The sequence below is a fragment of the Notolabrus celidotus genome, chromosome 7 (assembly GCF_009762535.1).
Source record: "Notolabrus celidotus isolate fNotCel1 chromosome 7, fNotCel1.pri, whole genome shotgun sequence".
NCBI classification, from domain to species: Eukaryota; Metazoa; Chordata; class Actinopteri; order Labriformes; family Labridae; genus Notolabrus; species Notolabrus celidotus.
The window spans coordinates 7,037,463-7,057,962 of record NC_048278.1 but is presented as its reverse complement, the minus strand read 5'-3'; the positions used below and the strand labels follow the sequence as shown (position 1 = coordinate 7,057,962).

Sequence of the window (20,500 nt, the reverse complement as noted above, 5' to 3'; positions counted from 1 at the left end):
CGACTCATCTTTGTCCTCCCGTAGCTCCGGGGCGATGAGAAGCAGCAGCCCTCATCTTTTCATGGGAGGTGACCCGGCAACCTTTGGGTGACTTTTGACCGCGCTGCATTCAGGCGCTGCGGCGATGTGCCGGTTATCCAACACTAGCCAATACCGAGAGAGCAGCTAATCAATTCAGCACCCCCCACCGGTTTTATTGCACTTGAGCACCGGTGGCCCCGGGCTGGACAAAGGGCACAAAAATATTCCCACAACGACCTTGATCAATGTTTGAATGAAAATGACATTGCAGCCTAACACACACGCTCGAGTAGCTTTTAGTTTGACTTTTTATTTGACTGTTTGCAATGTAGACAAAGTTATAATTGATCCCGTATCCAAACCTGTAGACAGCTCTGTTAACAATCATTATAAAACGTGTACACATAGTGCTTTTAATGGTCACTCATCACCTCTGTTAGCCTCTTGTACTGGTCCAAATACATTACAGACAGCAGGCGCCAGTAGAAAACATGCACCAAGTTTTATGCCCTTTTAAGCACAGACATCCAGCCAACACACCGGGGATGTTGAAGTAGAAATACAGCACATGTTACCAGAGGTGGAAAGAAGAGTGAGAATTTATAAGAAGAAAAGTATTTCTGTATATTTTACAGTTATTTAAAAAAATATCCATATCTAATTTTCTTCTGTTCTAACCTCTTTAGAAAATAAGAAACAGCTGGAGCATCAGAGGTATGAATACTAGCAACACTTAATAAAATATCAAAGAACCAGATGCACCTGACAACTTCCCACTTGATTCTTTTCCCCGCATTTTCACCACAGAAAAGAAGATGATTATTATTTTACATTCATAAATACGTTGCAAATACAAACACATCCAACCAGACACAGCTCACAAATAAAGAACCAAGACGTTATTACAGCAGTTGTTGGAGGCGAAACGCCGATACCGAGGAAACAATTTGTACATCAGCACCGAGCAATCTCAAAAAACTGTAGCTTCAAATTGATCGTAATGGTTTCAGGAATAGTAGAACCAAGGATGTTAGACTAGGAGGCATAAACGGCCTGAGAAAGTAAACAGATGTTCAAAAGGATGATTTGTGGTGATGGAGAGTAGATTCATTCACACTGGGATTTAAGGGCAACACGGGAAGTCTTAAAAGGCTCGACTTGGCTGGACAGTTTCACAGATTGAGTTATATAGACTTAAGTGGTTGTATTACTTGTTTTAAACGTTCAACATGTTTCATTACAGATCCGTTTGGGAAAATAGCCCTGCTCTTGTTATGACATTCAATATCAGCCAGCTTTATTTAAAACTAATCTGAGTTTTAAACAAGTAGCTCAGCACCCTTGAGGCTGCAAAGGGACGTTTATACAGTAGACAAAGGGGATTAAGACACACAGAAGTTGTACACTAAAGCACGTCTCCAAAACATTCAGGACATAACGAGTGAAAGAAGCTCCTCTCCAAGATCAAACACCAGACACCGACCAAAACACTGAGCAGACACAGCTTATTTACAACTTCAAGTCCCACTTTAAATACGTAAACCCTCTATTTTCCAAATGTCCCCACACTCGCTTGTAGTGTTGAAAGGAGAGTGACGTGACGGTCCTTGATTCACATCTGTTGGTCCCAGGGAAATCTTGTTCCACTTGATTACAGTAAGTCTCTGCATACAGGTAAGCGGACATCCACAAGATGGCACCAGCAAGCGCAAAGAGAACAGAAACCAATCCAACCACCCAAGTCAGCTCCCAAAGGTCAGTGTAAGTTCACAGCTATTTCCCCTGCAGCTGAAGATTCCTGTTGGCTCTCCTGCTCCTCGGTTGCCTTGTGACCCCTTGGAGCAATAACACCTTTAATCCAGGCACTGTGAAAGAAACCATACGTCTGCTCCTTCACTATGAGATCTTACAGTTCCCTTTAGAGGATGAGGAGGAGTTCTTTGGAGGACTCTGAGGAGGCCTGAAGGACTTTGACCGTTTCAGGCTGTTTGCTTTGCTTCCACTGCCCCCACCCGAGGCTGCACTGTTGGCCACTGAGTAGGAGCGTCCATGCATCATGACTGCATTCATGCCATTGGCCATAGAGAAAGACTTGAGGTGGGATTTGATGGCAACAGGGAGGGGCAGTTTGTCGATAAGGTGCACGGGTGTGCAGGAGACGATGGAGCGGCAGCACAGATCCTGGAGGCTGAAGACTGCAGAAGAAGAATGGGTTGAGTTAAGATACTCCACAAAGTTTAGCTTCAGATGTGAGATGTTCTAAGTTCTCTCCAGTTCTTCTTTTCAATAACCCGATACATTTATACCGTGTTATTTGAAACAAGCTGATGGTAAAGGATTTTTATCAAACCACCCTTTTTTACTGTTTGCACTCTGACTTCATTTTTGTTTCAAGCTGTTGTTGTGAAAAAATGATTTGTTGACACATTTATTAATATCAAAGACACAAGATTTTTTAAAGGCTAGCTTTAATCATGATATCCAATGTTTTAGCTATTTCTGCTATATTCATGAGTTACTGCATTATCATGTGATTATGTTGCAAAAAAATGCATGATAGAAAGTATGCAGCTTTATATGGTCTTTTTATTTTTGTTTTTTTTCTGCTCTCTGTCTCTCTCTAAATTATCTGTGTGTGTGTGTGTGTGTGTGTGTGTGTGTGTGTGTGTGTGTGTGTGTGTGTGTGTGTGTGTGTGTGTGTGTGTGTGTATGCATCATATGCATGCGTGTTTATATGTTTATGTACATATTTAAAAATGTTTTAATTAAAATTTTCTTCAAGTGTTTTCTATTAATTTATGTATCTGTTTATTTTATTAATTGTAATTTTATTATTATCAATTTTATTTCATTTCACATGTCTGAGCCTCCGTTTGATTGTATTTGTTTTGTCTTGTTAATACATTTAAAAAGTTACAAATAATATATATTTATTTTCTTAAATGAAGGTATTTCAATAGATATTTACAAAGACTGTATCTTTGTAAGTTTTAATTTTGTTTTGGACTGGCAGAGGGACTTTAGGGTGCTTTCACCCCTGGATCATTTAGAGTAGTTGTTCTGAAACGAGGCTTTCCCTCTTTGGCTTGTATTCATTGGACATAAGTGAAAACAGCAATCGCACTTTAACGTAGTAAAAAACAAGTGAGCAGAGATCACCTGGAAGACATGGTCTTGGCTTGCTTCCAATTGAACAATGGAACAGTCCATTTGGTGTGTCAACATCATTATCCTCACAACCAGAACAAATAGCTGCTTGACTCCAGTAATGCAGCTACTACGTAACTTGTTTACAATTGATAGTAAGCTAAAGAATAGTGATAGGCTGGCGTTACTCATCGTCTCAATCCAATTAAAAATTGGCAGCAGAGCTATGCACAGCAATATCACAGGACTGGAAAACACCTAGACTACTGGTTCAACAACTTGTTTAGTTCTGAGAATTGTATTCAACTGGTCTAACAAGGGGAATTCCCCCTTCTCATCACTCGAACCTTCATGTGTGCCAAGCTGGTCTCGTAACTTAGCATACTGCTGTTGGAGATTCTTAGCTTTGGGAAAGAGACTGACACATAATGACGTAAGGACAGCTTCACGATGGTGTGTGCTTTGGGGCACTTTGCAATATTGCAGTTTGAACAAGAAACCAATAAAGGAACAAGTGCAATAATGTAAAAAAGAAAAAAAATCTGAATTAGAACAAATCACATGAGCACATAGGTGTGAAAACTAGGGGTAAGCCCGACTAAGGATTTGCTTAGTCGAATCTGATTCATCAGATTTTGCCCATAGTCGACGAATAGTCGAATGTTTGTTGTTTTCCTTATTGACCCAAAGTCTGCATGATGGTAACCGCATGACAATATTACGCATAACCCTTTACAATTAAGAGACTCGTAACTTAAAGTAAAATGGACAACAGAATATTATATGTATTAAACTTAGATTTTTTTAATCTATATTGAACGCAAAAACAACGAGGAGAAGAAGGAGAGAAAACTCAAATAAGGCCACCATCCGTTAAACATGGAACAACGCGCCACTCTAGAGAAAGGAATCAGGAGATATTTAAACAGTGTTCACACAGAGGAGAGCAGCACTGTGGAGGGTAGTTTGTCCAACTTAAGGCTTAACATTTGTTTAATGTTCAAAATCAAACCTGAACCAGCTAAAGGGTTTTTAAATCTCTTAACAGTACCTTTTAAAACAGTCTTTCATCGCGTCTTTGTCCGCTTGAGTCTTTTCAAATTGTACGCGAGGAAAACCATCGTGTGTACGGGCAGAAGTGGGCTCCTTGCTTTGTTAAACTGTAAATCCTGTCTTTGAGAATATCCTCTCTGATGGTGTGGAGGTGGATGGGATGCTGTGGATTGTTTTTGAGGCTTTGCGCAGCTTTGGGTATTCCTGCTCGTTCTTTTGGCCCTGTACAGTTTTTGTGTGGTCCGGTAATCCTTGATCTCACAGCCCTCTTCATGAAGCTGCACCTCATCTTCATAACTATTTTTTAGGATCAACTGAAGTTTTATTTTCTGACATTTTGAGCTACCATGAACGTAGAAAGATTTAAAGGCCAGCTGAGGTACGTCTGCTCCACAGGTCCCGCTAAATGGTCCACCTTTAATTACCAGGGGAGATTTAATTACCACTTTAAGTAGATTTAACACTTCAAGAGCTGTTCTCAGAATTACATTAAATAAGTCTATATTTATATAAAAATAGGATATATGAGACACTATTTTTAAGGGAAACAGGAAAATAATGTAAAATTAGACATTGAGCACCCCCATGGTTTGAATGGAATGATCCACGTTTCATATGCAAATATTCGACTATGAGATTGGCAGTCGACTAAGGCTCGTTAGAACGAATCGTCGAATATTCGACTATTTGGGGTCACCCCTAGTGAAAACAGCCTCAAATAAAATGTGATACATCTTTTTTTCTTCTTTAAATACACTCCAGAGATGTGTGTCCTAATTTAAATGAACTTAACAGAAAACAGAACCAATAAAAACTGCCAACAAGATTGTTAAGAGCAACTGTCACAATGTTTATATGAATTCACACACATTTTTGAGTGTAGAAAAGAATTAAAATGTAGTAATCCATGTCTACTGTATTAAGGGGCAGGAAAGACTTCTGACATCATATGACTTAAACTGTGGTGAATAAAACTTTCTGTCTTATATGTTATTGTCCTTTGTAACTCCTGACCCTTTCTCTGCCAAAGCAAAAATCTATTCATACAGTTTGTGACAGAATTATGCAAAACAATAATCCATCAGCTCACCTTTGTTGGGCCTCCAGAATTTCTCCATCCCGTGCCTCATCAGCACAATGCGGGAAAGTTCTGTGAAGGACTCGATGACATTGAAGTTGCAGAGTGGACTGACCTCAAAGAAAGTCATGCTGTTCTTTTCTGCATAAGCCCTCGCCTGCTCTGTTGGAACCTGCCGCTTGAAAGCCAGATGAAGGCGGTTGCCCACCAAGATCCTGGGTACTCCTGGGGCATGCTGATGGAAAACAACAGTTTTGCTTATGTAAGAAATGGAGTAAATTCTACTGTATCTTCAAAAGCTATCCCGCAATCCCTCTCTGATAGTTACACTTCCTTATAGACAGGTTTTTCTTAGAATTTAAAAAATACATAACCCAGCATTGACCCTTTACATTACTTCCTGGAGTTCTTTGTTTATCAAAGATGGGTTACATTATATTGATTTACCTCATCAATTTCCCGGATCCAGCGGTCGATGCCATCAAACGACCACTCGTTAGTGATGTCATATACAAGCAAAATACCCTGTGACACAAAAGTAATTTAGATTTAGAGTTAACAAAACATTGCATAACGAATTTAATTTGGGGATGTTAGAATTGCACGATAAATCCTCACCTGTGCTCCACGAGAATAAGACCGGAAGATGGTGCAGAATCTGCCCTGCCCTGATGTGTCCCTGTTGACACATGCAGAAGTGTGTAAGGTGACCAATGTGTTATGAGGTTGGCATTACTGATGTTAGAATTAAAGCTGCTGTTGGTAGTCTCAGAGTAAACATCTGTTCAGAGAGGGGGACTTTGAATGTCAACACTATCCCTCCCAACCAGATTTCCTCTAACCAATCGGAGGACGTAGTAGGGGCCGGCCCTTAGCCAATAGGAAATAGGATAGAATAGAATGTACTTTATTAATCCCTCAGGGAAATTCAGTTGTTTGGCAGATACAATTATACAAACAAGTAATTTAGGTGTCTGTCAGCTCATCTCCCATTGGCTAGAGAGTTCTGAAGCCTAATGGCTGCAGGAATGAATGATTTTCTGTATCTCTCAGTCCTGCAGTGCAGAGAGATGAGCCGTCCACTGCCGCTGTTTCTGTGGTCCACAAAGAAGTTGTGAAGTGGATGATCTGGGTAATTTAAAATGGCCTCTAGCTTCTTCTGTGTGCATTTCTCCACCACAGGGAGTCCAACCTGGTTCCAATCACAGTGCCAGCTCTTATCACTAGTTTGTCCAGTCGCCTCGCATCCTTGTGTTTTATACTGCTTCCCCAGCAGACTGCAGCATAGAATGACACACTTACCACCACAGACTGATACAACATCTGCAGCATCAATGTATCTGAGCTTCCTTAAGAAAAAGGAGGCTCTGCCCCTTCCTGTAGAGTGCATCTGTGTTAAGGGACCAGTCCAACTTGTTGTCCAGGTGTACACCTAGATATTTGTAGGTTGGCACCACCTCGATGTCCACCCCTCAAATGTTAACTAGCTGATGGCAGAGCCTGGATCTTCAGAAATCTACTATTTAATATTGGAGATTAGCTCTGATTGGTCCGTCATAACGGGTATGAGGGGAATAATAACATTGCTTGATACAAAGACATTGGAAAACGCAGAGATTTCGCAATAGTCTGAAATGACTCCACTTACCGATGAACCCTGATGGGTATTATGACCTTTTCTTCAAACCAAGCAGAAAAAAGTAACGTATTTTACACATTTCCTACCAACAGCAGCTTTAACTCAGTTTTATAAATAAAGTTATAATCTTACCATAACTCTAACTTCACTCTTCTCCCATCCAGCAGAATTGTGGTTGTCTTGTAATCAATCCCTGAGATACAAATAAATCAATACCAAAATAATGAATGCAGTGTTAATCAGACTTTAATGACTTTTTACACCTGGATAGAGAAACACACACTCACCACTGCTGTAGGCATAGGGCGACTCTACTGAACCGTCTTGCAAACTTTCCAAGATCTCTCCCTTTCCCACATCGCTGTCTCCCACCAGAAGGAACTTCAGGAGATAATCGTAACTCTTGACAGGGCTGCTCTGTGTCCCCATCATCCCACGCATTGGTTCCGATTCACCGGGAGCTTCGCCAGCTCACCAGACGTCCACTGTTTGGCGAGAGGGACAGAACTTGTAGTTCCAAACAGCAGGAACGTGAGCTAAAACTAGTCGTTTGACGTATGCGTTAGCTAACTACCTAGCAGGTACACTCTCAACGGTTTACATTACCTCTTTATCTTCTTATCGTTGAACTCATTCAATAAATAAAAAAACAATGGTGCATAAAAGCCTTTCAGTGTAGGTTTAAACTACGAAAACAGCGACCAGACACCATCGATACAACGTGATTACTAATCAAAACAACCTTAACTAGCCGTTAGCTTCTTAGCTAACTAGCTAAGACAAACAAAAAAATATACATTCTAGGTTTAAAAAATGGGTCCACGGATAAGCGAGAATAAAAATGTACAAAATGGAGTAATACTCCAATATAAGAACTACGATTGTATCACTTTGTTTGCAAATAGAATAGCCGATGAGCAATATTAGCTTTCGAGTACGTCTAGTGAGCAAAGTGGACAATGTTGGAACTTCCTGGTTCTGACATCATTAGTGCGTCACATCCTGCCGATGCTTCCAAAAAATGAAAAAATAACGAGAATTTTAAAAAATCTACTGTTTTTACTCACTGTTGACGAGCCCTATAAACAAATCGATTTATTATCCTGGTTCTGACATCATTAGTGCGTCACATCCTGCCGATACTTTAAAAAATAAAATAAATAACGAGAATGAAAGAATCCACTCTTTTTATTCACTGTGGACGAGCCCCATAAATAAATCGCTTTTTAAAATGTTTAATCTGTCTTTGACTGTTTAAATCTCATTAAGGCTTGCATAACTAATCAATGAAAATAAATATGTAGCCCGTCTGATCTGTCTGAGGACTCATTTTATTATTTTTGTACCTTTTATAATCAATGCTGTATCAGTATTTCATACTCGTTTTTATCACTCACGTTTGCTACACAGTACTTGATATTTTATGTGCACTCTAATGCAACTGTGTGTTAGTTGGGCAATCATTCAAAATTTAGGGAATGTGCACTTGTAAAAATAAATACAAACTTAGCTAATAAAGTTTGATATCTTACAAGACTGGATTAACATTGGAAAAAAACTAACAAAATGATATTCATTTTGAACAACAGATACGGAGAAAGGCGGTGAAACGTGTTAGGGGTGATTAGTACTGGTCACCTCTCATTGGCTGCTCTTGATTGGCATTGGCTCCACCTGAGACGTTCCACTCTTGAATCCAGGATATAAAATCCCGACGAAACACCAGTTTCAGAGTCAACTTATTTAGGTGAGGGGTCCGGTTCACTTGGTACCAGTTGCAGGAGTGAAGATGGAGCTGAAGCATGCTTGTCTTTTGTTGTTGCTGTTTTGCTCTGCCTATGGTAACCAGTTTAGAGGTGGACCTGGCCATGCCCTGTTTTTGGAGGATCCTGAATTGGAGTGGGAAAGAATGGAGACAGTAATTGGGGAAGAACAAGCACAAGCCCCTGTGACTGATGCCAAATTCTTGAGGAGCTCAACTAGTTATGGAACTTCAACAAGTGGTGCAAAGAAGGTTCCTGAGTATGTGATCGTCTCAGCCTCCAAAATCCAGAAAGAGGCCTTCAAGCCAGAAAAGGGTGCCAGACCCCTCCCTAACTCTGTCAAGGAACTTTTACTAGCAGGTACAGCTACTGCCAAGGCATCTGGAAAAGCAGCCAGACCAAATCTAGTTGAAATCTTGTGCCATGTTGACAGAATGTATGTAAGAGTCCTAAGAGAGATTTTCAAGACCAAGGATGCATGGAAAGATTTGAAACTAGGCAGCTGTCCTGTTAACCAAGGAACCAAACAGCATTATTACTTTCTGTACCTGCTGACGAGCAAGTGTGCATTCAGAAAAGAGGTTGGTAAAAGTGTCCTGTTTTTTTCTTTTGGCAATTAAGAGCTTCTCCATCATTTTGACAAATGTTTGTGTTTCAGAATAATGTGGATGACTTGTCAATTCGCAATTCTCTCAGCTACAATCCAAGCACTACAGTTGTCAGGGAAATGCCGTTTAGCATTCCACTGCAGTGTAAATTTCCCAGGTAAGATTTCCTTTTACCTTCACTGTATTCCAAATGATTCCAAACTTAAGAGTTGTGCAACATTTTTGCATAATGGGAAGTCAGAAGAGTAATCAATCACTGGTCCTTTTTTGAAACTCTATTAATGAGCATTCTTCACCTATTGCAGGTTTTTTCACTCCTACAAAGTTGGATTCTACCCTAAACTACAGGGAGGTACAGTGTTTAAAGCACTTCAACCGAAGAGCACTTACACCCTTACTCCTCAAGATGGTATGTGTGCATATTAGCAGAGTTTTATTTTATTTATTTTTTTGCTTTAAGCCTTTTCCTAAACTTGTGCAAAACTGAAGAGATTGGTAGATGACATGCCTCAATGGTTTTTAAATCACAAATCTTTACTGTGGCTAATCAGAAGTCTAGATTTGTACTTTGGCAGAAGTATGGATGATATAATTTTTCAGTATCCTTTAAATTGTGTGAAGCAGTGGCTTACAATTTTTCAAACTAGTGCTTTGTATTTGGAGAGAAACAAAGGAAACCGCATCTTTGTGGTGCAGCGAGGCCTGGGTCTCATAAAATTGATTAAAGCCAAATGCACATCTGTCAATGACTCAAAGGAAATGTCTCTTAAGCAAAATCTTTATTTCAATGTTTACAAAACCATAGTTATCTATTGATGATTTAAGTTGTACTTAAATACACAATTTGCAGGCATACATGACAGTGTACAAGCTCAGTTATTTGGCAATGCGTGTTTGAGAACTCTGGCAGGAATAACATTTGCCATGTTTTATCTTAAATGTGCAAGGGGTTGAATTTGTATCATTGTTTAGTGATCGACATCCCCTCTTCCTCACAGCATCAGGGAATGAAATCACTGGTGCTAAAACTTACACCCTGGGCCAGCCAATGTTCTTCGAGGCCAAGCGACCTGGTGGCACAGCTAAATCTGCAGATCAAAGAATATATGTCAAGAAGTGCTTCATGACGGCCGCCAAAGACCCCAACTCAAACCCTAAATACACGGTCATTGACAACCATGGGTAAGATATTATTCTGACTGAGTTGGTTATGTCTCTGTTATGAGAAGTACACATGCATTTTTCTGTGATTGCAGCTGTATGATTGATGGCAAGCTGACTGACCAGTCCAAGTTTCTCACCGGTGACTCAAAGATGGTCCAGAAATTCAGTATAGGAGCTTTGATTTTCAAGGACTCGATTTCCTCCTCCTCATCATCACAGGTATTGTAAAAATCAAACGGCACAGAGCCTTATTCCGTTGAATACAAATTCCTGTTAACACTGAACCATGTCTTGCAGCAACTCTACATGCACTGTGAGATCTCTGTGGGGAAACTTACACCAACTGCAAGTTCAAAGGCCTGCAATTATGATGCAACTACTAAAAAGTGAGTTGGCTCAGGTTAAACATGTTTTGCTCTTGAAGGATAAAATTCAACACTTGACTTGTAGCAGCTGACACAACCTCTTTGCAAGGACAAGTAAGATGCTGGGCACATTGATGTGTTAAGCTGTCTAGCTATCATGACACTCCTGATTTAACTTGTTAATGGTTTTAGGTGGAAGGAGCTCTATGGTGGTGATTCTGTTTGCACCTGCTGTGACTCCAGCTGCTCCTCGGCATACCTTAAAGGTAAGTTTAACACCTCCAGGAAACAGTCTTTCACACCTAATGTGACTTTTATAGACTTAAAATGAGCTTGATAAGGTTTAAGTGAATAGAAGCACTCAGACATCTGCTTTTAAAATGCAATTTAAATTTCTCAACAGCTTCAAGGAATTTGATTTCCAGTCACTCGTGGAAGGTCGACTTGCGCAATAAGGATGAAGACATGGACTTTCGACCTCTGATGAAAATAGCAGAAGCTGACTCCATCAACTTTGAAGACCCTGGCATGGAAGAGCACAGGGACTTCGTGAACTACTGGGAGCATGATTATTAAATGTGTCCAGCATTTTAAATAAATGATTAACTTTATATCTTGTGCCTGGATTTTCTTTTACACAGTACCATTACTGACAAACTCATCTGATCCTCTTAAAATGAGGACACTTTAAATTGTACTCTATATTCATACTGAGCAGTTATCATTGCACTGATCAACATACTCTTGTATTAGCATGTGTGCATTTTTAAGCATTTCCTGGAAGTGCATCACTGCATTTCTGTAGATGCAGCTGTGAACCACAAGGGGATGGAAGAGATTCACAGTCTGTGCTTGAGTGAATTCATCAGGAAGTTCAACAATAACCCTCTGAGCTAAAGGGTTTCCTACAAGAACATGGTGCAACTGCTTTTTCTCAAGGCTTCTCCCCATGAAGGCCAGTAAGTCTTGCAACCTAACAGCCACATGTTCTGCTTTCCACTGTGATGCCTCAGAGGTCAGAAGCAGATGCATTAGAGCAGTTTTAAAATGAAAGTCCATGAGCACACTGCTCCCTAACAATGCTGTTTGTCTCCTGTGAAGGAAAATTGCAATTTCAAGAGTTACACTGTGACATGAGTTTTGAGGCAGGTGTTTAGAAATGTTTTTTAAGAAGTGATTTTCATAGTTTGTCAGGGAGAGTGTCCACAAAGTGTCCAGGTTTGTTGGAGAGCAGGGTGTGATGGTGAAATGGGCACCATTGTTAAATCTAACCACAGGGTTCACACTGAAGCTGATTTTCTTCCCTGATCTGAATCGAACCACCAGAGCACCAGGAGCATCAAGGTAGCGTATGGACAGCTCAAACTCATACTTGTGTGAAATCTGTGCCCACGCCTCTTTGATGGTGCTCTGAAACCACCTAGTTACCTGTGATTTTGAAAGGAACTGTGAGTTCTTCACACAAAGGAGACCACCATACACATCAGTAATCTTCCCCTTTACTCTCTCTGTCTCACAATGCAGCAGACAGACCATATCATCTGCATCAGGTGACTGACAGGAGCAGCCACCTTGGCTTTCCTTTCTTTCCACCAGCTTTATCTGACCACAAACCTGCATGTCTGGAAGCTGGTCACTTGCCTGATTGTTCCAGAGGAGACACTGAAAACTGCATGGATCCGGTGGAATGATGGGGACGATGACATTACATGCATTCAACATCTGAAAGTCCTCAATCACCATACTTCCACTTTTATGACACACTTTCCTCATGGCCGTTATTAGATCATCTACAAACCCCTCCAAGAACACCTCCTTCCACTTATTATCTGCAGAGATTTTCACATATTTAGAATGAAATCTCTGCAGAGTGTTTCCGTCTAAAAGTGGCACTTCAGCATCCGTGCAGGCCACAGGGGAACCCCTGTTTTCTTCTGGTTTCACATCAGGATTTCTCCCCATGCATTTCCTGACAAAGCGGATCACTGAAATGATGGACAGTGTGTTCCACAGGTACCAGAGGTAATCTTTCTCCCATTCAGCGCTGGCCTCCTCTGAAGTTTCATTTTCTGACGTCTTGGTGTGAAGGTGTGACGGAGCAGACTCCTGTTCTTTGGAGCTGGTCTCTTCTTTCTCCTCAGTCTGGTCTTGTTTCCCATCTGGTCCGTCTAAAGCACCATCAACCAGGACATCTCCTCTCTGTTTGCTCTGCGTGTCAAGCTGTGAATTTCCCTTCAGAGCAGTCACATCTCCTAAATGTGAAATGTGTTCTCCCTCAGTAACATGTTGAGCAGATGGATTTTTCTCTTTGCGTATGTCTTGTTTGTCACCAGGAGGCCCTCTGCTGTCAGTGTGTGTCATTTCCTCATTCACAGGTTCCATCAGGTTGTCTAGTTTGTTACCACCTCCCATCAGCCTCTGTTGGTGCTTTTGCATCCTGGATGGAGTTATATCATCCAGTCTCTGAACCACAGGGTCATCCCTGGGACACGTTAGGAGACCCACAGCCACCACAAACACTCGCAGCAGGGTGTCTTGCATCTTCAGTGTCTGTGAACGCATCAGGATAAATAGATGTTACATCTGATTTAGGAAAGTGTTAGAGTATTCTTTGAAATGTTGAAAAATACTAACAGATGAAAATACTTGAAACCATGTGTGTTATACTTTATGAGGAAATTATACGATGCAAGAAGGAAAGCGGCTACTTCCTCAATGGCCTTGAAGCATCATTTTTACATGTTTCGCTGTTAACATAGTAGATCAAACACGGTCATTTTTCTGCACATAACATTAGAGAGAAGAACAAGTAAACGCATCAAAAGAAGGCATGAATTTAAAATTCTCCGGGGATGCTTCAATAGGAAGAAACAGAAGAAACAGACTAACCTTGCCCAGCCACAGTCTCGGTGATCTCTTCCTATTTTAGAAACAGTTATAGGTTGTCTTCCGTGACTTATTTCCTGCACACCCTGCTCATGTGCTCTGCTGTAACATCTTCCTGTGCAACACATAGAAGAAAACAGATAGCACAGACTTCCTGTAAGTTTAACTGCACTCTCAGAACTGCATGAAATCAGATATGTACTCTGAATCACTGAAGCACTCCACTGTTTTAGTGACAAGAGGTTATTTTACCTTTTGTAGGATGAAGAATTAGGTTACATACTATTGTTGAAAACTGTGCAGAAATGGTTTGTGTGTGTGTATAGGAGAGTAAGCCTCTGTCTTTTATCCTGTTGTGGGTTTCTAACTGGTTTGTCGAGCTGTTTCACTGAAAAGGGGCAGGTGAGTTCAAAGTACAATATGAAATATAGTAAAAGTCCATCACTTTTCTTACGCTTGGCACATGGTTAGACATTTTACTTTGATTTACTTGGCTCTGATGGAACAAATGGAAACAGATTCACCTTCCACGTACAAATCTGCAACCAAATTTTCCAGCCTAACCCACAGATATTTGAATTGTTCCTAACCTTATTTGCATGTCTGGATTGTTTGGGCTGCAGCTGAACAACAATTCACCTCAAGGTTCCCGCAAGTTGAACCATCACTTATGAGATTAAAGTTCATCAAAGTACATAAAAAAATATTGTGATCTTTAAAAGGCCCAACATGTGGATTTATTTGAGCAATGTGGCCGTTTGACTTTAGAGAAAATGATTAAAATGAGATGTTGTTACATCACACTAAACACAGGCGTCTGCGCAGGGAGGGGCGTGATGACAGATGATGTGGCCAGCTTTGAACATCATCACGAGTTCGACAAACATCTGACAGACGGTCAGACAAGTTGTGTACTATGGAAACTGTCACTTTATGATTTTTCCCCCCTTATTCTTCAGTTTTTCAACTCTCAAGACAATAGGTAAGTGTGTGTGCCTGTTTTAGAGAGGTTTGTGTATCATTCTTTATGTAGAGCTGAATAAATTGTGTATAATCTAGAAAGAGGTCAAATGGTTTCTATAGAAAATTATTAGTACTTCTTTCTAAAATGTCTTCTCCTAGTTAAAATATATTTAAAGTTAATTAATCAAGTACTTCTTCTTGATGGGATATTATTTGAGAATGAATAAGAACAACATTCACACTGTTGGGTTATAAAACTTAGCTTTTTAGCTGTTGAGCTTACAGAGAGCATCTTGACCTAAAAGTGTTAATGTAATCAACAGACTTGGATTAAGCCCCGTCTATAAAAGAGAATGAATTATTGATGATTCACTAACATTTGCTGCAGGTGTATTAAAATAGAGAAAACCTTGACCCTCCACCAGATAGATGTTTCACCATCTGTGACTGAAAAAGGAACTCTTTTGTTGTTTACAGTTTGTTCATTATTACTGAACCCATTATTTACAACTCATAGCTCTTAACATAATCATCAGAGTGTTCCTTTTAGAGAGTAGTCACATTATTCTCACTGAACCTGCATCGAAGAAAAACATAATCATGGCTACACATTGGTATTCAGATGCATTTTGTGCTGCAGGAATCAACGTGCTGTGCTGTCTTGTCACTTTTCACTTAATGATTTTAAACTCTGACTTTTCATTTTTTTACAGATTTATTTATTTCATCTGAATAAAATCACATCACATCTGCCAAGATGGATAAGTTTCGTATGATGTTTCAGTTCCTCCAATCCAACCAGGAATCTTTTATGAATGGGATCTGTGGTATCATGGCACTAGCCAGTGCTCAGATGTACTCTTCCTTTGAGTTCAGCTGCCCCTGTATGCCTGAATACAACTACACATACGGGATAGGACTGCTTGTCATTCCCCCCATATGGTTCTTCATGTTGGGTTTTGTGTTGAACAATAATGTGTCTGTGCTGGCAGAGGAGTGGAAGAGACCCACGGGGAAACGGAGTAAGGATCCAACAATCCTTCGCTACATGTTCTGTTCAATCACACAGAGATCCTTGATCGCACCTGCTGTGTGGGTGTCTGTCACTCTCATGGATGGGAAGAGCTTCCTCTGTGCTTTCAGCGTAAACCTGGATCTCGACAGGTTTGGGAATTACAGTGTGGTGAGGGGGATGTCAGAGGTGGAGAGGCTAAGGATGCTGGCAAGAATTCCATGCAAGGACTTGTTTGAGCATCAGGAGATAAGAGACGCAGCATCACGATACATCAAGTGTATATCACAGGTAGGATGATATCTCCTCTTTACTGTGAATGCTCTAAACTGAGGAGTCTTTAGGGTTTGGAGAGAGCAAGAAATATATTCAAATGAGACCATTTTAAATCAGTTAAATGGGTTTTCCATTAATAAAATATAGGATGTAGGAATAATGGGAAAAAATAATCTGAATTTGGGTAGCATGTGCTATTTCTCAAAGCTAACATGGTCCTTTTGAATTTAGGGTAAACTAAGCTGGCTAGCTCAGACTAACTCTATATCTTAGACAACAATTCCATCTCAGTCATGTACATCCAGTTTTCATGACACTTGTTGCTAATTTGCGCCTTTTTGTTGTCACTGTAGGAAAATAACGGGTGTAAATAGGGACAAAAAGGATGGGTGACTTCCATATTGATTCTTTAGTTTCAGGGTGCTAACACTGTCTTTGTTATGGATCTCTGATGAAGCCTAATGTGAAGTTTCAGTAAAACAAAACCATTGTTACTCTATCAGTAAATATCAAAAGAGTCAGATCAAACACACAAAGAGAGTGGCCCAAAAATGTGGGATATAGTCATATGAATGTTTTCAACTTTGACACAGGATCTGATGACTCAGCAAATTGAATTTTCCTTGATTTTATTCCTCAAAAACTGTAGATACCTTAAATCTCGCCACCAGACTTTGGCTTTGCACTTTGAGTCCTTGGAGCTTTCCTGTGCGCTTATTCAGGGCAAATATAAGCCTTCTAAATGTATTACTCAGGGATCTATTTCAAGCCGTATAAATACACCCACACCTCTTTTGAGGCCTTTGATCAGCCAAAGGGAAATTATTCAAGCTTAAGACTGACATGTCTGTAAAAAGTCTGTTGATAAACAGATTGTGTTAATGAGCCGTGAAACTGTCAGGACCCAGACATGCTGTTTGGATCACATGTTGGGTTATTTGAGTTTTATTATCTTCAGCATCTGCTATGACACATTGGTCCATTTGTCTTCTATCTTGTGGTTAAAGTATTTATGTATTTTAGTAGGTTATAACTTTGCTACACCAGTACATCTAATGTTTGTATATACATTTACAGGCATGTGGATGGATGTTCCTGCTCATGATGACCTTGACAGCCTTCATGATCCGGGCCGTTCGACCATGTTTCACTCAAGCCGCCTTCCTCAAGACAAAGTACTGGTCTCATTACATCGACATTGAGCGCAAGATGTTTGATGAGACATGCAAAGAGCATGCCAAGAGTTTTGCCAAGGTTTGCATCCAGCAGTACTTTGAGAACATCAGCGGGGAGATGCACAGCTTCCACAAACATCGCTCCAGCAGGGACGACAGTGACGATGAGGATGAGGAAAATAAGAAAAGTGATGAAGAAAAGCTCCTGGGTATCAGAGCTCAGGATGATATGAACAAAGTTTTATGGAACTGGCACACCTGTAAGCCGGCCCTGAGTCTGAGAAAGGACCAAATAGATGGACAAAACAATGGTAAACTGAATGGAGAGGTCAATGGAGCAGCTAATGGATTTGTAAAGGGACACACCCATGAGGTGGAGAAAAGGGAATGGGCGGTGTACTACAGTAAGGTCTGAAGAGCTAAAAGGACAAAGACATGCTTCGTTGGCTCTATTTTCACTCTCAATAATCTGTTTCAGAGTTTCAGGAATCATTCTGTCATAACCCATGTCACTTTTAATCATTTTGTTAAAAGTAAGTTAGAATATCTTCTATTGTGATGAAGCTTAATAACAAGTTTACTTCAATTCATACAACATATAAGTGACTGAAAATGTATGTTTGTGTAGTCTATAGTTTGACTGATGGTACAGTTCTTGAGAATAACACCTACAATATGCAGAACGTGCTGGATTGTCAACATACTTCTGGTTCAAATACAGATCAGTTTACTTAAAATGTCTGTAAAACTTGTTTCTCTTTTTGAAGAAACTCCCTCCTCTACAGGTCATGAATTATTTAAAAACGCACTGCTGCTCTCTGAGGGACAGACTCGGATCAGGTTCTTTCTTTAACGTCCTCTATAAGGGAAACCTGTTTTCACAGGAAAAACTTCCAAAACAAGTTTTAAACATCCAAAACATTACAACGACACGTGTTAAGAATTTTGAGACTTTTAGAGATTTTTAGATGGATTTGATTCATGAAATAGAAAGAGATTTTGTGTTATAATATAGATTTCAGAACATGACTGATGTTTATGTCAGATGTAATACTAAGCTGCATTATCCTGTACATCATAACAGAATTTAAATTAAACACCAGACAGTGACTGTGTTAGATTTGATATGCTGTTGTTTAGGATGTGTAAGAAGCATTATCATATTTAGGAGGGTGTTATCATTTCTTGACAGCAGCCACACTGAGAGACTGCCTGCAGTGTCTGCAGACATTATTTGTATTTTATTTTTATTTTTAAGTTATATTTTTGGGCATTATGCCTTTATTGATAGGACAGCTGTAGAGAGACAGGAAGTGTGGGGAGTGGAGAGCGGGAAAGACATGCGGGGAAATGTCCTCTGTGACAAGGACTGTAGCCTCTGTATGTTGGGCACTTAGACCGCCAGGACACCAACCCCCCATTTATATTTTCTTTAATTGGCCTAGTGATTGCAGGCATTGTCCGATGCAGATTATTTCAAAATTCCATTAATCTACCCATAATTAATGTTATTGAGTGTTTGTATTGATCTCAACTGCAGGCCCACCATTCATAGTCCCAAAGCATGAAGTTTTAACATTTCACAGGTCATTTTGGTGAAGAAAAAATCTGTATGCAATTCAAGCCCCTGCTGTTCCTCACTTTTAGCAAGACTGTCCTTTTTCACCAATGGAAACCTGAATCCCCAACAATAAACAGTCCTGCTTTAGTTAACATGCATATTTATCCTGCTGCTACATATGTTTTTTAAATAAAGTCAGCAAAAATGACATTACTGAGTCAGTCTCCTGACTGTGTGGCTCTTCTGTACTCAAGTTACTGTTACAACTACATTTAGCTTACGGCGGTCCCCTTGGGTCACAGTCATCCCTGTGCAAAGAACGTTGCATAGAGTTATTTAAATGTGTAGATCAATATGTACTACTTGATGGACTCCAGACAAGTCCTTTATCTGTGCTTCTCCATGTAACAAGAGTTCATCAGACTTAAAGTAGAATCATGTTAAAGGTTGAATTGTGCCATTCATTCATGCCAACTTTTCCACTGTACATAAAAATGAAGTCAGATTATATTTCTTTGCAAACGCATTAAAACTTAAAAATTTGGCTTGAGCAAATAAACCTAAAATGTGGCTGCAGTTCCAGCCAGCGAAACCTCTGACTGGAAAAACAAAAGATTGTACAATTTGCATGTCACTAAGTAAACAAGGTCAAAATTTGCATCCCTCTCACTCTTACTTTCTTGTACAGTCCCCATTTTCATCAGTCAGTCACACCATTCCCTGAAAAGCTGAGTGATTGACTCCTGAGTTTGAAAAAATACTTCACAACAGTTATTGGATAAAAGTTGTGCATTAATCTACTTTATGTCTACAGAGACAATCAATTTGATGTGTTGTCATCATATTCTGAGGGCATGGCTTCACCAGAGCAACTGTCCTGCACAAAGAAACAACAACAACACAATCCTGCTGTAGCTACAACTGAAACCTGTAAACACTCAACAATGCATGTGGTGTATTAAGGTCTGTATTAATGCTCATGCATCTGTGCAGTTGATCCAGCTGTTCCTCAGTATCCAGCATTAATGTCATTACCAGAGCAGGAGGGTAGGAGGGAGGAGGGCAGAGTCAATGAAAATGGCATGGGTCCCAGTGAGGCCTCTCCCTCCTTTCCTTCCTCCCTCCCTCTCCCTGGGGATTGGTGGAGCAGCTCTCCCCTTGACCATCTCAGAGCTCACCCAGTAGCCCAGCAGCTGTTCTCTCCCTCAGCGAATTGGCAGCCTGGGCCGCTGGTGTGGGGGTGGACATACAGGCAACGTCTTTGTCTGGGCTGTGTTTTTCCTGTGTTGTCCCCCCTCATTTTCTCCTGATATGATTTTTCTTCAAATGTCTTTGCTTTTCTTTCACTTAACATTTACCTTCACTCCTTTCTCTGCTCTACCTGCCTCTTCTTCCTCAGCAAGAGTGACAAGATGTTTATATATAGATCAAAGAAAGCAAACATGAAAAAGCTGCTGCAGCCCTAAAAATACTATCTGTGTATGTGTGAAAGAAGGAAACAGAGGCAGAGGTTGTGTCATGTCTTCCTTCACCAATCTCCTCTTCACACAAATGGCTTTGTTTTGGTTGTCAGGATATCGGCCATGCACACGTTACTGACCAAGGCCTTGTTTGACTTTGCTGCAAATGTCTCTCTTGTCTTCCTCTCACAAATACATGCACATGGGTGTGCGCATACAGACACATACACATCAGCATGCTTGCAGGCGCCCTATTCGTCAGTGTCTGGCTCATTCTGCCTTCCTTCTGCCTACAGATTGGAGGACAGAGGTAGCGAGGGAGGGCTGAG

The 20,500-nt window shown here is 40.4% G+C and overlaps 4 protein-coding genes across 5 annotated transcripts; 2 read left to right on the top strand and 2 right to left on the bottom strand.

The window, feature by feature from the left end:
• Positions 1-312: 312 nt before the first annotated feature.
• On the bottom strand, positions 313-8,124 carry LOC117815790 (ras-related protein Rab-40C-like). Of its 2 annotated transcripts, none has more exons than XM_034687711.1 (7): positions 8,006-8,124; positions 7,226-7,423; positions 7,071-7,131; positions 5,918-5,978; positions 5,747-5,824; positions 5,312-5,534; positions 313-2,216 (listed from the first exon to the last, which is right to left on the bottom strand). In XM_034687711.1, the coding sequence occupies exons 2-7, from the start codon at positions 7,377-7,379 to the stop codon at positions 1,918-1,920; spliced, it is 876 nt and encodes a 291-aa protein (XP_034543602.1). In that variant the 5' UTR covers positions 7,380-7,423; positions 8,006-8,124; the 3' UTR covers positions 313-1,917. The 2 variants fall into 2 exon arrangements, with proteins under 2 accessions (XP_034543602.1, XP_034543601.1); XM_034687710.1 differs by having other exon boundaries at positions 7,545-8,056.
• Positions 8,125-8,667: 543 nt separating this feature from the next.
• zp3c (zona pellucida glycoprotein 3c) lies at positions 8,668-11,449 on the top strand. The gene is made up of 8 exons (XM_034687709.1): positions 8,668-9,282; positions 9,360-9,466; positions 9,615-9,718; positions 10,308-10,491; positions 10,566-10,692; positions 10,771-10,859; positions 11,031-11,104; positions 11,242-11,449. The coding sequence occupies exons 1-8, from the start codon at positions 8,728-8,730 to the stop codon at positions 11,412-11,414; spliced, it is 1,413 nt and encodes a 470-aa protein (XP_034543600.1). The 5' UTR covers positions 8,668-8,727; the 3' UTR covers positions 11,415-11,449.
• On the bottom strand, positions 10,074-13,753 carry LOC117815787 (inositol 1,4,5-trisphosphate receptor-interacting protein). The gene is made up of 2 exons (XM_034687707.1): positions 13,728-13,753; positions 10,074-13,388 (listed from the first exon to the last, which is right to left on the bottom strand). Exon 2 carries the CDS (start codon positions 13,377-13,379, stop codon positions 11,544-11,546), a length of 1,836 nt encoding a protein of 611 aa, XP_034543598.1. The 5' UTR covers positions 13,380-13,388; positions 13,728-13,753; the 3' UTR covers positions 10,074-11,543.
• Positions 13,754-14,606: 853 nt separating this feature from the next.
• Positions 14,607-18,896, top strand: LOC117816157 (calcium homeostasis modulator protein 1). The gene is made up of 3 exons (XM_034688316.1): positions 14,607-14,706; positions 15,401-15,990; positions 17,053-18,896. The coding sequence occupies exons 2-3, from the start codon at positions 15,445-15,447 to the stop codon at positions 17,563-17,565; spliced, it is 1,059 nt and encodes a 352-aa protein (XP_034544207.1). The 5' UTR covers positions 14,607-14,706; positions 15,401-15,444; the 3' UTR covers positions 17,566-18,896.
• The last annotated feature ends 1,604 nt before the right edge of the window (positions 18,897-20,500 follow it).

Coding starts and splice junctions, on each gene's coding strand:
- LOC117815790 (XM_034687711.1), bottom strand. CDS start 7,379: ATGCGTGGGATGATGGGGACACAGAGCAGCCCTGTCAAGAGTTACGAT. Junction 5,979..7,070: donor AGAGTGAAGTTAGAGTTATG/GTAAGATTATAA, acceptor ATGTGTCAACAG/GGACACATCAGGGCAGGGCA. Junction 5,825..5,917: donor CTTATTCTCGTGGAGCACAG/GTGAGGATTTAT, acceptor TTTGTGTCACAG/GGTATTTTGCTTGTATATGA.
- zp3c (XM_034687709.1), top strand. CDS start 8,728: ATGGAGCTGAAGCATGCTTGTCTTTTGTTGTTGCTGTTTTGCTCTGCC. Junction 10,492..10,565: donor ACGGTCATTGACAACCATGG/GTAAGATATTAT, acceptor CTGTGATTGCAG/CTGTATGATTGATGGCAAGC. Junction 10,860..11,030: donor TATGATGCAACTACTAAAAA/GTGAGTTGGCTC, acceptor TAATGGTTTTAG/GTGGAAGGAGCTCTATGGTG.
- LOC117815787 (XM_034687707.1), bottom strand. CDS start 13,379: ATGCAAGACACCCTGCTGCGAGTGTTTGTGGTGGCTGTGGGTCTCCTA.
- LOC117816157 (XM_034688316.1), top strand. CDS start 15,445: ATGGATAAGTTTCGTATGATGTTTCAGTTCCTCCAATCCAACCAGGAA. Junction 15,991..17,052: donor ACATCAAGTGTATATCACAG/GTAGGATGATAT, acceptor ATACATTTACAG/GCATGTGGATGGATGTTCCT.